Consider the following 15,312-nt stretch of genomic DNA (forward strand, 5'->3'; position numbering starts at 1 on the left):
CCTGTTGTAAAAAGAATAACACTTTTCATTTTTCATGTTCAATTACATCATGGTGATAAAAAGTGTGACGTACGAAACCAAAATACTGTGTACTTATTGATGGAGTGGTAGGGGCGCAGCGAGGTCCTTTCTTCATGACCCTGAGCTTAATATTTTCTTCACTGGCCTCACCAAATTCGGTCAATAAGCATTTTATCATATGACCACTAACTGTTAAAAATTTCAACCTAAATGGAACGCGATAGACGGGTATACGGGCACACAAGAAGTATGCATTTTAAACCTTTTCTCTTATTTCGATAAGCCCAGAGGGGGGAAAGGAATAACCTAAACACACGTGATCTGGATACCTAAAACACTGTGACAGCGGAAGTTAGGAAGGTTGGGAAAAGTAATTCGTTATTTTTGTTGTTTCATTTTGAAAGCATCAGCCACACTGTCAACATCTTGGTAAGTGCGATTGAAAATCTTTCCTAGTCACTCGGTTTTTATCAGCTTTAGTTATGTAGTAACTGTAGAGAGGTAAGGCACTTATGGCAAAGCCCAGTACCTACTTTTTTGATCTTTATGTTTGCGATACGTCACGTTTCGAGTGTTAGCCCTTCGTTAAAGCGGTTGATGGCGCGATTGAATAGTCACCACGGCGAAATAAATTGGTTTTACGGCAACTTTTTCAAATCTCTGTGGCTTTATACCGTATGATTTATCCTCATTAACTAAAATAAGGTTATTGAGTATTATACAATTTGAGAAATTGATGATCATAAAACTGAACTGTCCCACGTTGATATAGGAAATCCGTAGCGCTTCATTACGTGGTTTTCCGGTGGCTAAGATCTCCACTAGCTATTAACTTGACACTTTTTAGGAGGGTTTAACGATCGATTCCAAGATTGCGGTAGACTCCAATTGAATCTCCGTTTTCCACTAGCACACAAATGTTTCATGGTCGAGATACTATTCGCTTAAGTTTTTAGATACTAGCGGCGGGTGCTACGGTACATATGTTTCTAAACGCCGTAATCCCTTTCTTTTTTAAGCGCCAGTCTCGCATAAGAAGATAAGTCATGACGCTGCGCACTCACGAAGAGAGATGTTTTAATTTTCTCAGAGAAACTAAAACTTTCTTAAATTTACTGTTATTGCATACACAGTGTAAGCGTACTTTTGCGTTGAACGCATGCTTCATATCCTCACCATAAAATTGCTTTCTTCAAACCGTAATGGTTTCATACAATATATTTTAACCTTATTATAACTAAGATTGTTCAGCATTGTTTAGTTTGAGAAACTGATAGTTTCCACAATCACGTGATCAAAAACTAAATTCAATCCTATATCAAGACATATTTATAATGCAGAATGTCCTTTACTGATGTCAGCAGAGGCGGCCCAAGCTCACATCTAGAGAAAAAGCAAACGATTAATTCATGAAAGCGTCACGCGTTGTGTGACTCGGTAGTCACTCACAAGAAACGAACACGTCCTACAGGATTGTATGGGGAACCAAATAAGGCATAGTTATAATGCAGAATGTCTTTCACCGATGTCAGCAGTGGCGGCCCAAGGTCGCGTTGTGTGACTTGGTGCTAAGTTACGAGAGTTGAACATGTTATAAACAGAGGAAGATGTTTCATTTTTGGACGCTAAAATCCGTCATTAGTCAGAAAATTGTGACGAGCTCAACCGAAATACAGTCACTCGGTTTTTTTTAGCAATTCTGGCTTCGATCATGCAAATCACACCGGCTAGAAAATTAAAAGTTCACGAAGACAATAAGTCGATTGTCACGCAAAGATAGGTTACCGTTTAAAGAAAGAAACTTAGGTTGTACTGTGATCAATCTTGTGATGTGAATGAAAGCTTTAAAAGAATCAACACTTAAGCTTGTCGTTCCCCATGAAAAATAGAATAACACTTCTCATTTTTCATGTTCAATTACATCATTAGGGATAAAAGTGTGACATACAAACCCAAATACTGTGTACTTATTGATTGAGAGGTAGGAGCGTAGCGAGGTCCTTGCTTCGTGACCGAGAGCCTAATATTTTCCCGTCCGGCCCAACAAAACTCAGTCAATAAACATTTTATCATATGACCACTAACTGTTGAAAATTTCGACCTAAATAGGACGCGATAGACGGGCATACGAGCACAAATCTTTTTGTTTGTTTGTTTGTTTGTTTTTTTTTTTGTCTAGCGGCGAATTCTACAGTACATATTTTTCTAAACGCCGTAATCCGTTATTTTCTCTGTTTAAGCGCCAGAGTCTCGAGTAAGAAGATAAGTCATGACGCTGCGCGCTCACGAAGAGAAATGTTTTAATCTCTTGATAGAAAGACTTTTCTTTCTTAAATTCAATGTTACTGCATACATAGTATAGGCGTACTTTTCCGTTGATCAGATGCTTCATATCTCTACCGTTAAATGGCTTTCTTAAAACCGTTAAGGTTTTAACACCTTCAAAGGTAAGACCCGTGATGCGGTTATGTTCAAGCAAATTACCGATCCACTCCGTCCGTTTTCTTTTTTTATCAATTATCTCAGTTGATATTTTTGTCTTCGATCATACAAATCACACCCTCAAGAAAATGAAAAGTTCACGTGTACAATGGGTCAGTTTTTACGCACAGATAGCTTACTGTTTAAAGACAGAAGCTTTAGTTGTACGCTCAATCTTATCGATCTCGTGATGCAAATCCTAACGAACTAAAAGGGATGAACACTGAAGCGTGGCGTTTTCGAATAAACAAAGTAAGATGTGTCATTTTTGGATGCTCAAATCCATCATTAGTTAGAAAAGTGTGACGTGCCAAACCAAAATACAGTCACTAAGTTTTTTTAGTATTTTTGGCTTCGATCATGCAAATCACACCCGCTAGAAAATGAAAAGTTCACGAAGACAATGAGTCCATTATCACGCAAAGATAGCTTAGCGTTAAAAAAGAAACTTAGGATCGATCCTGTGATGAAAATCAAACCTTTCAAAGGGGTAAACACTAAAGCCTGACATTTCCTATTAAAAAAAGAATAACGCCTTTCATTTTCCACGTTCAATTACATCGTATGTGATAAAAGTTGGACGTACAAAACCGAAATACTGTGTTCTTATTAACTGAGTGGTAGGGCCGGAAGGAAAATTATTTGGCTCGGGGTCATGACCTATGGACCGAGCGCAGCGAGGCTCAAGCTTCATCACCCAGAGCCAAATATTTTCTCCACTGGCCCCACTAAATTCGGTCAATAAGCATTTTATCATATGACCACTGACCATTTTCAATGTTAATGGGAAGCGATAGACGGGCATGCGAACGCACAAAAAATATGCAATTTTATTTCGAGTAGCCAAGAGCGGGAGGGGAATAACCGAAAACACACGTGATCTAGATACCTAAAACGCCGTGACGGCGGAAGTTCGGAAGGTTGAGAAAAGTGCGGAGTGTAATTCATTATTTTTGTTGTTTCATTTTGAAAGCATCAACCACATTGTCAACATCTTGGTAAGTGCGATTGAAAATCTTTCCTATTCACTCGGTTTTTATCAGCCTTAGTCATTTTGTAACTGTAGAGAGGTAAGGCTCTCATGGCAAAGCCCAGTGGCTGCTTTTTCGAGCTTTGTTTTTGCAATATGTAGTTATGTCTCGTTTCGAGCGTTAGCCCTTCATTTAAGCGGTTGATGGCGCGATTGAATCGCCACCACAGTGAAATAAATTCGTTATCCAGCGGTCTTCTTAAATCTCTGTAGCTTTATACCGTTTAATTTATCCTCATTAACTAATGTTATTGAGTATCGTTCAATTTGAGAAATTGATGATCATGAAACTAAAATCAGACCTTTATTTATGTTGTGGATTGTCCCTCGCTGAAGGAAATCCGTGGTGCTTGATAAGGTGGTTTTCCAGTGGCTATGACTCTACATCAGCTATCAACTTGAATCTGTTTAGGAGGGTTGAACGAACGATTCAGAGATCGCACTAGATTCGAAATGCCATATTTCTACTTATACACAAGCGTTTCATTGTCGAAATACCCTTCACTTAAACCTTTGGATACTAACGGCGGGTTCTGCGGTACATATTTTTCTAAAGCCGTAATCTGTTTCTTTTTTTTCCGTTTAAGCTCCAGAGTCTCGCACAGGACGATAAGTTGTGAGGCTGCGCGCTCACTAAGAGACATGGTTTAATTTTCTCAGATGAGTGAAACTTTCTTAAATTCACTGTTATTGCATTCATAGTATAAGCGTATCTTACCGTTGAACGGATGCTTTATATTTCCACCGTTAAATTTCTTCCTTCAAACCGTTAAGGTTTTATACAATATATTTCAACCTCAGTAGTTAAGATATTGTTAGGCATTGTTTAATTTGAGAAACTGATGGTTTCAACAATCACGTGATCAAAAACTAAAATCAATCCCATATAAAGATATATTCATAATGCAGAATGTCCTTTACTGATCGGTGTCAGCAGAGGTGGTCCAAGTTCACGTCTCGAGAAAAAGCAAACGATTAATTCATGCATGATAGCGTCAGGGGTTGTGTTACTTATGTGTTAAGTCATGAACGTTGAACACGTTATTAAGAATAGAAGGGGGAGCGAAGTATGGTCGATTTATAGCGAGAAATATTTCGAGAAATCAACATTTAACACGTAAAATCAATAAAAGTACACACATCTTGTGTGTCCATATTAGTTTCTGGCGATTTCTGCCCTTTTAAGCTTACTTTGCCATCGCTCAAGTTATTCCCATCCCCACAGTGACACCTCGCATTAATCGAGCGTCCCAATCAACCAAGCAGACAGCTGTCCCCGTGATAGGTCTGCAATTCCTGATCCATAATAGGAATGCACGATAGAAGCGGCACCAGGATCGTGCATGATATACCACTGGAACATACCACAGAAACCTTTTTCCGGCCGCTCGAAAATTGTTGATGACTTCCCTTACCACAGTAGACTTACCAGTTCCCCCCTTGGCCAGTCCCTAAAAAGTTATGACCCTTACAAGCCAAGTATACAATCTCCGCCCGTCCGTGAGATAAGTGAACGCTCATATTGACGACATGCTAATAACCACCAAACTACTTTACTGAATATTATGGAGAACGAGTTGTCACAGGAAGAAAGATTATGAAATAACATAATGAACATCACTTGACGATCTGCGTGCTCAAGGAATTGGCTGAACTAATAGAAATTTTATTGTCCTTTACAATGAATTTCCGGTGACTAAATAGGCATTAACACCAACATAACTGTAAGGGGGTAGATTAAGGGTAATTCGGCCAAATCTTGCAGGCTTTTCTTTTTATCCAGAAGTTTAGTGACATCACCTTGGAAAGGTAAATGCAATCGACGGTAGGGCATCATGTGGACAATTATATTTACTATATTCGTTTTCAGGGACATTCGTCTGATAAATGCGCTCATTGCTTTTAAAATGAACAATCTTTGCAAATGTTGCCACATTCCCGAATGTCAATAACTTACAACTGTGATCATCTCGGTAATGAACCAAAAGAACGGTGTTTCAATAAAATCGAGCGAGGAAATTTCCAGTACAAACATTTTGGACGGTACATTATTTAAACTGTCGAATAGTTCTCGAGAAAACTAGAGCAATTTTCTCATTAATCATTCTTGTATTATTCATGAGTAAGAAATAAAATAGAGTGATCCTAATGGTCTGCATCGCACATACGTTTTGACAACCGGTTAAACAAAATCAATAAACTAAGAATGGGGAAACTAGAACTTATATTGTAGACTATTCCTTTCTAATTCCTTTCTGATTTCTTTTGATTTCCATGGATTTTTCATTAGCTGAATTTGCATTTTATTCTTGTCTTTTTTGTTTGTTTTTAATCAAAGCGAATAATGCCTCAAAAATAAATCAGCGAGTCAGGCTATGACACATGGCAGCAGTTTGTTTCCTTTGAGAAAAGGTAGCTTCCTTACCACACAATACATGATATAACCAAGCCTCTTATTCTTCAATCTTCTTCATTGATTGAACCAATGAGCTTCATTATCAATTAAGAAGGGACTCTCTTTTCCCATTTCTTTCTGTTTCCGGTTTCCTAATTATCTGCCTTAAGAAAGTTGAGACACTGGGAAGAGAAATTTTTTTAGTTTCCTCATGCGATTAGAAAGACCAGAAGTTCTAGTTCGATCACAAATCCTGTGACAAATTCTTAGTAACAATGAAACTTTTTGATTTTCAAATATGAATGTAGTTTAAGTCAGGCGCAACTGTCTATCACCTGAGTGAAATGTGAACAAAGGTAGAAAAAACTGAATAAAAAAACCAAAACTCTTAGTAATTTATTGATTTTTTATGCGATTATCATTTGGTATCTATTTGTTTATAATCTGTATGAGCTTTCTTAACATTGATTTATTATACTCCAATTGTAACTGTTTTAAAAATACAATTAATTCCATTGTCAGTCCTTTAAGCCCATTTGCGGATAATCTTTAAGTTCTCTTTGAAGTTTGTAAGACTTTTCACTAATCTTCAGACTGCTCCAACTTCGAGGATGTACATAATAGATTTTTGGCTTTTAACGTTCACTCAAAAAAAGATGAAAGACAGAAATCGGTAGGAATATAATTCAGCCTAAGGGCAAAATGTTTCTTTTACATCACGTGACGAGATGAAGGAACTAAAAAACCTAGGTCAAAGTATAATATATAGATTTAGCCAAGCCTAAAAGCGGAGCTCGTATTTTTTTTCCCCGCACGTTTCAAGGGCACAACGCCTTGCCCCGGCAAGGACTAGAACCCGGGTCGCCCAACTCGCAGCCCTAATGCACTGACCACTGAACTACTGGACAAAGCCGTGGCGTTGGCGTGCCCGCGGTACAGTTGACCACGCATGTTAAAAGAAGCACCTTGTGCGGTCGTACGGTCGAACGGTCGTACATCCAAATTTTTTCGGCTTGATGGGCTACTACTATTTTGCATAATTTTGGGGCTACGCTCTGCGAGCTCCGCTACTATTTACGACAGTGACCCAGTGAGTTAAGGCTAGTTTCTACGGTTCGCTTACCTGCGAGTTAACAAAGTTGATGTACTTCAACACGGAAGCTGAGTCAGTTCAGTAGTAAACTTGGTCTGCTGTCATTTCCAATTCTTCTCGAATAATTCTGGAGAGCCTTACGCAGATAACACTGACTGTCAGCTCCAATATTGGAATTGAAATTTCATGTATGGGACTTGCTTCTTCCATGATAAATGCACAGTGAACTTGGTTAATGACAATTTTCAAACGGAAGTAAACGAAGGCTGAAATTCATTATCATGGCCAATTTACATTGTCAACTCAGTTGGTAAAGCCAAATAGTTTTTTAATACCCCACCAAAGTTTCTTCAAAAACTTACCCCGTTGTTTATAGAAACTATGCATGTGGAAAGTTCTCATTGCAAAAGTTAAGATAAAGTCTGTCAGTTTTTTTTTTATCTTTGTCCAATGACGTTAAAGTCATGTAATGTTCTGCAAAAATCCCAACTTGAGGAAAATGAAAGGTGACCAACCTACTTCTTCACTTTTTTTTGGTTTGTTTTTAAGTGGATATTGTGAATTCTAACACTTTCAGCTTGTTACAAATAGTTTCTGGGTGTAATCAACCCAGCCCGTTTTTGTAACTTAACATGTGTGTTCCTGTTTGAAGTGACTCGTTATTTATCAAGATTATCGACCATTTAGTATTGTGTTACTAAAAATAATGTTTCCCTAATAACAGGTGAGGATTGCAATGGAAACCTAACAGCAGAAGCCATGACACCTTTCATGAGCCTCGCCTTATTTGTTGCCCTGTTCTTGCTCAACTCAGGACGCATTCAGAAAGCCATTGAGATATGCAGCGAATGTTTGATTTTGCTAAATGGCACCGATCAAAACAGCAAAGACCAATTTGATTCAGCACTGCTACAATTTTACAGCGACATATATACCGTTCTTTTCAGCGCTTATCGTCATATCTCTGAGTACATAAGTGCGGAAAGATACGGAAGGAAACTGTTTGACTTATACAGAGGGTATGGAATTATGCTTTATAAACTTGGCGAAAGCCTAAAAGCAAAGAAATATTTTGAGAGGGCCCTTGCCCTAACAACCAAAATTGGCGACAGAGAAGGGGAAGCATCATGTTATGGAAACCTAGGTACTGTGTTTACGTCGCTTGGCCAATATGACAAGGCTGAAGAGTATCTCCAAAAAGCGCTTGTCATCACAACTGAAATTGGCGACAGAGGAGGGGAAGCATCATGTTATGGAAACCTAGGTACTGTGTTTAAGTCGCTTGGCCAATACAACAAGGCTGAAGAGTATCTCCAAAAAGCGCTTGTCATCACCATTGAAATTGGCGACAGACGACGGGAAGCATCATGTTATGGAAACCTAGGTCCTGTGTTTACGTCGCTTGGCCAATACGACAAGGCTGAAGAGTATCTCCAAAAAGCGCTTGTCATCAGAACTGAAATTGGCGACAGAGAAGGGGAGGCAACTGACTACGGAAACCTAGGTACTGTGTTTACGTCGCTTGGCCAATACGACAAGGCTGAAGAGTATCTCCAAAAAGCGCTCGTCATTACAACTGAAATTGGCGACAGAGGAGGGAAAGCATCATGTTATGGAAACCTAGGTCCTGTGTTTACGTCGCTTGGCCAATACGACAAGGCTGAAGAGTATCTCCAAAAAGCGCTTGTCATCACAACTGAAATTGGCGACAGAGGAGGGGAAGCATCATGTTATGGAAACCTAGGTCCTGTGTTTACGTCGCTTGGCCAATACGACAAGGCTGAAGAGTATCTCCAAAAAGCGCTTGTCATCAGAACTGAAATTGGCGACAGAGAAGGGGAGGCAACTGACTACGGAAACCTAGGTACTGTGTTTACGTCGCTTGGCCAATACGACAAGGCTGAAGAGTATCTCCAAAAAGCGCTTGTCATCAGAACTGAAATTGGCGACAGAGAAGGGGAGGCAACTGACTACGGAAACCTAGGTACTGTGTTTACGTCGCTTGGCCAATATGATAAGGCTGAAGAGTATCTCCAAAAAGCGCTTGTCATCACAACTGAAATTGGCGACAGAGAAGGGGAGGCAACTGACTACGGAAACCTAGGTACTGTGTTTACGTCGCTTGGCCAATATGACAAGGCTGAAGAGTATCTCCAAAAAGCGCTTGTCATCAGAACTGAAATTGGCGACAGAGGAGGGGAAGCATCATGTTATGGAAACCTAGGTACTGTGTTTAAGTCGCTTGGCTTATACGACAAGGCTGAAGAGTATCTCCAAAAAGCGCTTGTCATCAGAACTGAAATTGGCGACAGAGAAGGGGAGGCAACTGACTACGGAAACCTAGGTACTGTGTTTACGTCGCTTGGCCAATACGACAAGGCTGAAGAGTATCTCCAAAAAGCGCTTGTCATCAGAACTGAAATTGGGGACAGAGGAGGGGAAGCATCATGTTATGCAAACCTTGGAATTTTGTTTAGATATGTTGGTGATTTTGAAGCTTCGGAAGCATGCTTGGAGAAAGCTTTATTCATATCAAGAGATATTGGAGAAGGAAGAAACGAGTTCCAAATCCTTGAAAGTTACTCCGTTCTTTATTTTTTTCAAAATAAAATTAAAGACTCTATGTCGTGTCTTCATCTGTGCATTGAAAAGTATGAGGAGCTGAGATATTTCTTGGGCGCCAATGATCAGTTCAAAACATCATTTCTGGAGGACACAGGAATATTCCCCTACAAGCTGCTTTGTACTTTGCTTTGTGACACCGGAAATGCTCGGGATGCTCTTTATGTTGAGGAGTTGGGCCGAGCTAGAGGCCTATCAGACTTAATGGCAGAGAAGTACTCGGTTGAAACGCACATCTCTGCTAATCCACAATCTTGGTTTGGCATTGAGAACATTTTAAGAAAGAAAAATAACTGTACTTGTCTGTACATTTCTTATTTTCAGAATCGTCTGCATTTGTGGGTCTTGAAAACAAGTGGAGTCCTTCACTATAGAAGAGTATCACCAGAAGAGAATCTAGTTCAGGCTGGGTTGCCCAAAGATTTGTCTTTGAGTCAATTTTTGGATGATAATTTCCGGAGTCTTGGTATTTTGCCCACTAAAGATTGTGAAGATCGGTCTTTAAATACGATTAAATTGCAACCTCTCTCCCCCGCGCAAAAGAGCTCAGCAAGATTGCGACTTGTGCAGGAGGACGAGGACGAGGACGAGGACGAGAAAGTGATTTCAAGTCTATATTTGTGTTACAAAATGTTTATTGCCCCCGTTTATGATTTGCTTGATGAGCCTGAAGTCATTATTGTTCCTGACCGCAGGTTGTACAAAGTTCCCTTTGCTGCCCTGAGTGAAAAGGAGGGAGCCGAATACTTGTCAGAGACTCATAAGATCCGTATCATTCCTTCGTTGACAACACTCAAGAACATTCAAGATAGTCCAGAGGACTATCACAGCAACACTGGTGCCTTGGTAATAGGCAATCCCAAGGTTAATTGGCTGCAACCATTGCCAGCTGCAAGAAAGGAAGCGGAGATGGTCGGACGACTGGTGGGTGTTCCGCCTCTAGTTGAAGATAAAGCAACGAAGCAGGCGGTACTTGAGCAGATATGTTCAGTGAGCTTGATACATTTTGCTGCCCATGGTGACGCGGAAAGAGGAGAAATTGCACTCTCCCCCATTCCTACTCCCAACAGTCAAAACGCTATCCCGAAGGAAGCTTTCATGTTGACGATGGCTGATGTCTCACGAGTGAAAGTCAGAGCTAAACTGGTAGTGCTTAGTTGCTGTCACAGTGGAAGTGGAGAGATAAGAGCCGAGGGAGTTATAGGAATTGCCCGTGCGTTCTTAGGATCCGGTGCTCGCTCGGTGTTGGTTGCGCTGTGGGCCATTCCAGACTCAGCAACAAAGCAGCTGATGAGCCGGTTCTACGAACACCTCATTGAAGGAAGAAGTGCCAGTGAATCCCTTCATCAGGCCATGAAAGGGATGAGAAAAAACCCCTTGAACAAAATTTCTGATTGGGCTTCGTTTACGCTGATTGGAGATGATGTGAGACTCGAGTTTGACAAGCAGCGGCAAGACTCGGTGAGAACAGGTATTTCATTAATTAAAGTGAAATTAGATGTGAGGATGGTTATGACTTACTAGTCGTTGACTGGATGGGGATCCTTTGTTACCTTGAACATCAAGGTTAGTTTAATATATATCTATCTATATATATATGTATATAATGCATGCTCACTAGTTTTTCTAGTTTGAGCACTCTGGCATGGCTTAGATGATCCCACATATGTGAGATCACTTGAGGTGGCTATATAGTCTTTCCTCCATCCTAGCATCAGCACTGCACTGATGAGGCCCAGAAGGCCGAAACAGTACTGTCTGCAGTTAGTTGTATATATGGGCCTCATCAGTGCAGTGCTGATGCTAGGATGGAGGAAAGACTATATAGCCACCTCAAGTGATCTCACATATGTGGGATCATCTAAGCCATGCCAGAGTGCTCAAAAATGGGAAATGGAAATGTAGTTACGTCCTTTTTTCCTCTCATAATATTTATTTATATATATATATATATATATATATATATATATCTACACACACTCTTTTTTCCTTTTTGAAGAGTTACTATCTCTTCTCTCTGGTGTAAAGTATAAAATCTCACAGATGCCTCTCTACCAATGAGATACAAGTAATAGCCAATTATTTTTATATATTGTGCTTGGTGTAATTGTGTTTGCTTTATATCCAAAATATTAATTGAGGTAATAATAAGTATAGGAAGTCGCATGAACGCGAGTGCATTTCGTGATTTATGGGCAAGAGTGATGTTTTGAAAGTTCTCAAAATTGCACGAGCCGTAGGCGAGTGCAATTTGAGAACTTTCAAAACATCACGAGTGACCATAAATCACGAAATGCACGAGCAGGTTCATACGATTTTTTATTTATTAAATTCTCGACAAAATTACTCCAACATTTTATCGAGTTGTTCGTGCTCGTATTCTTCCATTTTTGGGTTTACTTTTCGTTGAGTCGCCCATGTTTGCCAGACATTTAACCAGGTCTGTGTAGCTTTCAGCGTGTTTTTGTTTTTCGCATTTTCTTTAAGTTGCTCAACGATGTTTTGGTTTGACAAAGCAAACCGGCTGTCAGCCATTTTTTTATAATTTGGTGTTCAAATTTGGCGCTTCCCCGGTGTTTCCATGGCAACTTCTCCGTATTGCACTCTATAACCTCTATTGCACTCTATAATCTACTTATGCATTCATCATTGACCAATCAGAAACGCAATATTTTGTTGAGTATATAATAAATTGGGTTATTTCAAATTTTTTCTTGCAGGAAAAAAGACCCCGATAGAGTAAATAGTGACAAGTACTCGAAGGGAACAGAGTTAAAAGACTTTTAGATGGATAAATTAAATAGAAATAAGTAGAGAAAATACTCTATTCGGTATTTCATCGACATTAAAAAAAAAGAGCTATCCCAGGTTAGGGGAGAGAATAACGGTTATTCCTATTTTTGATGCTTTCTTTTCTGATATTATCAGGAGGAGGTACTGGTTATGTACTCCCCACTTTTTATGTTTTTCATGCAAAAATTATATTCTTATACAATAAGCACGAAACAATGTTGACCTACGTAAGGCTTTTGAGTAAAACGAATTCAGTAAAGTTAAGACAGTAGTTTAAGTATTAAACAAACCACTAAAATCTGGTATGATTTTTGTATTTTCAAGCCTTTTGAAAGGTTTAGTTATTAAGAATACCTTCCATATTTGTTTTTGTTAATATACGGGTAACTGCGGAGAGATTCGTTTATGAGGGTGTGAATGGGGTTAACCGACTAGCGACAAAGGGCGTAAAAAATTACTGACTACCGACGAAACGGGGAAAAAATTACCGACTAGCGACAAATAAATTCTAACCGACAACCGACAACCGACATGGTCAGACGTGATAGGGATGTTTGTATTCAGAAAGAACAGCATTTTGATGATTTCTAACTCAGAAAATCCTTCTTCACCCGACGTAACCACATTAATTCCAAATTTAGCCGAATTATAGAATTTCTTGTCTTCAAATTACTTTAAATCCACGGGATCCTTCTTTTCGGTGAGCAGCGTGGGCTCATTTCTAGAACAGCGGCTCGTAATCGGGCTGACAAGACGCCCTGCTGTCTCATTTCAAGAACAGCGGATCACAATCGAGCCGACGAGACGCCCTGCTGTTGTCTTTTTATTACTCGTTGTTTGTTCATGCGGTCGGGTCATGACTGGGATTGCTAAAGTCATCGTGCGTTTTTTTCGAAAAGGTGAAGAAGTCGTCATCGAACGTCATCGAAGCAGGGTCCCAGTAGACAAAGAAGCTCATAGAGGAGTATCTGAACTAAAAAAACATCTAACGGAGTTTTTAGGTCTAAAGGAGCAGGCACATCAATATGGAATTGGCGGATTTTTGTTAAAGTTATTTCGCCTGGCGAAATCGCCTGCGGGCAAATGCGAAAATTGTGCAATTGTGACGGATGGGCAATGGCAGCTTGAACTTCCAAATTTAATATCGGATGAAAGTAGCAGTGAGCTCAACGGTAAGTGTGGAACGCGTGCAGCGGAGTTTGATGAATCACTTTAGTTCTGTAGTTAAATATTAAGCTCAAATATTAACGTGGTTAAACTCTGGTTCCACCGTTTTTTGTTTGTTGTTTTGTGGAGCGGAATGTTTTTTTTTTCTTTTTCACCGTCCATTTGAATGCGAAAATTGAGAAGAAAAATCTCTACAAAGAAGTAGCGAGTAAATCAGTTTATAAGCTTCTTTCTGATTAATTGGTGAATGAACAACAGTGTAGCTTAACATATTAAAGACCCCGTTTATTTATACACGCCCTTAAATTTATTCGTTTCTGAAAACCAGACGTTCAAATAATATTCAATTCTCTCCTCGAGGGAAGCTACGCACGAGAGATTTCGCTCGATGTGCACGTTTTATACATCTTGACGAGCATTTGCTGATAAGAACTGTGTAAGTTTCTCAAAAGCCTACTAAAGAGAAAACTTAAAACACGCGGTATTTAATATTTTAGTACACATTATCCAAGAGGTCACAAACTGGACCGGAAAGCCAGTAGTGTTGCTGAAGGCGCCGGCTACATCTGATAAAAGCAAGCAGAAGTCAATGAACGACACTGAGAAGAAAGGTGACGAGTCAAAAGTGAGAAGGAAACGGAAATCACGAGAAGAAGCAAAAGAAGATGAAAATCTGGCCAAGAGGATCATGACTGAAGGAGGTGACATCAAGAGAAACGAAAGGCAACAAGGGGACCTTCAAAAGTTTCAGGATGGTAGGGCTGAAGTAGCACTTGTAGTTCGTTTACCTGATTTTCAAAAGTCATAAATTTCGCTACTTTGGAAATTCTGCGGTATTCCTTCTTTATAAACGCACACATCTAGATGGGCAGCAAAGTACTACACGCATGACAAATCCTACTATCCGGTACCTCAATCCGCCATGCCCCTTTCTGCTATAGCTACGATGACACCTTTGCCAAGTGAGGACATAACACCAGGGATGGAAGGACAGATCAAAGTGTGGCTAGAGAGTTACAGACCAGGGCCGGGTTGTTTAAAGCTGGGTTAAGATAACCCAGGGTTAGTGTGAAATCCGATTTCAGATCTAGAAGCTTTACAAGAAAATTCAATCGAATTCTTTTTGTTTAGAGTATGACTACTTGATGCTTTAAAAAGGACACTGAAAATTTTCCCAAAAAGGCTTTTGAGTAAAGGAATAAAGAAACGTAGATTAAAATTTAACCCTGGGTTAGCGCTAATCGGCCTTCGAACAACTGGGCCCAGTACGCCAACGGACGGTTAGGAGTGAGATCACAAAAGATAAGGCTGGGGCCTTGCTGCCAGCTGTCTACGCCGTTCACCACACCGACGAGTCTGAAGAGAGGCTTCGATATCCTGAAGAAAACACTGTATCGTCAGCAAATGCACAACGCGTTGTCAGCATACAATTTGTGGACGAAGGGGATGTTACTGAGGTGTTTGAGGATCACAGAGAAGTACAAATCGATGAGTATGAGACAGATTCGGATGACGAGGAATCAGATTTTGAAGAACATCCAGAGGTTGTCAACAGAGCGTGTGTTACCCGATCCGGCAGGGCTGTTCGTGCGTTAGTGCGTCTCGACATGTAAGAGGTACTAACAGTTAAAAAATCCATTTAACGGTGCAGATTGATACGTATGACAACCAAATTTTTGGCAAAAAAAAAGAGAAAAAAAAGAAACCTCG

At 39.9% G+C, this 15,312-nt stretch overlaps 3 protein-coding genes across 5 annotated transcripts in view; 2 read left to right on the top strand and 1 right to left on the bottom strand.

The window, feature by feature from the left end:
- The window catches only part of LOC113664889 (trafficking protein particle complex subunit 5), a 34,019-nt gene that overhangs the window by 9,883 nt on the left and 8,824 nt on the right, over window positions 1-15,312 (bottom strand). The gene's annotated exons all lie outside the window — the stretch shown is intronic.
- Window positions 1,814-12,733, top strand: LOC149037828 (uncharacterized). Of its 2 annotated transcripts, none has more exons than XM_089187431.1 (2): window positions 1,814-11,113; window positions 12,363-12,733. In XM_089187431.1, exons 1-2 carry the CDS (start codon window positions 7,780-7,782, stop codon window positions 12,383-12,385), a joined length of 3,357 nt encoding a protein of 1,118 aa, XP_089043557.1. In that variant the 5' UTR covers window positions 1,814-7,779; the 3' UTR covers window positions 12,386-12,733. The 2 variants fall into 2 exon arrangements, with proteins under 2 accessions (XP_089043557.1, XP_089043558.1); XM_089187432.1 differs by having other exon boundaries at window positions 1,814-11,093.
- Window positions 12,651-14,653, top strand: LOC149037829 (uncharacterized). Its single transcript, XM_089188354.1, has 4 exons — window positions 12,651-12,662; window positions 13,487-13,607; window positions 14,100-14,357; window positions 14,544-14,653. The coding sequence occupies exons 1-4, from the start codon at window positions 12,651-12,653 to the stop codon at window positions 14,651-14,653; spliced, it is 501 nt and encodes a 166-aa protein (XP_089044480.1).

The sequence above is a fragment of the Pocillopora damicornis genome, chromosome 11, assembly GCF_964200805.1.
Source record: "Pocillopora damicornis chromosome 11, jaPocDami1.2, whole genome shotgun sequence".
In the NCBI taxonomy this organism is placed as follows: domain Eukaryota; kingdom Metazoa; phylum Cnidaria; class Anthozoa; order Scleractinia; family Pocilloporidae; genus Pocillopora; species Pocillopora damicornis.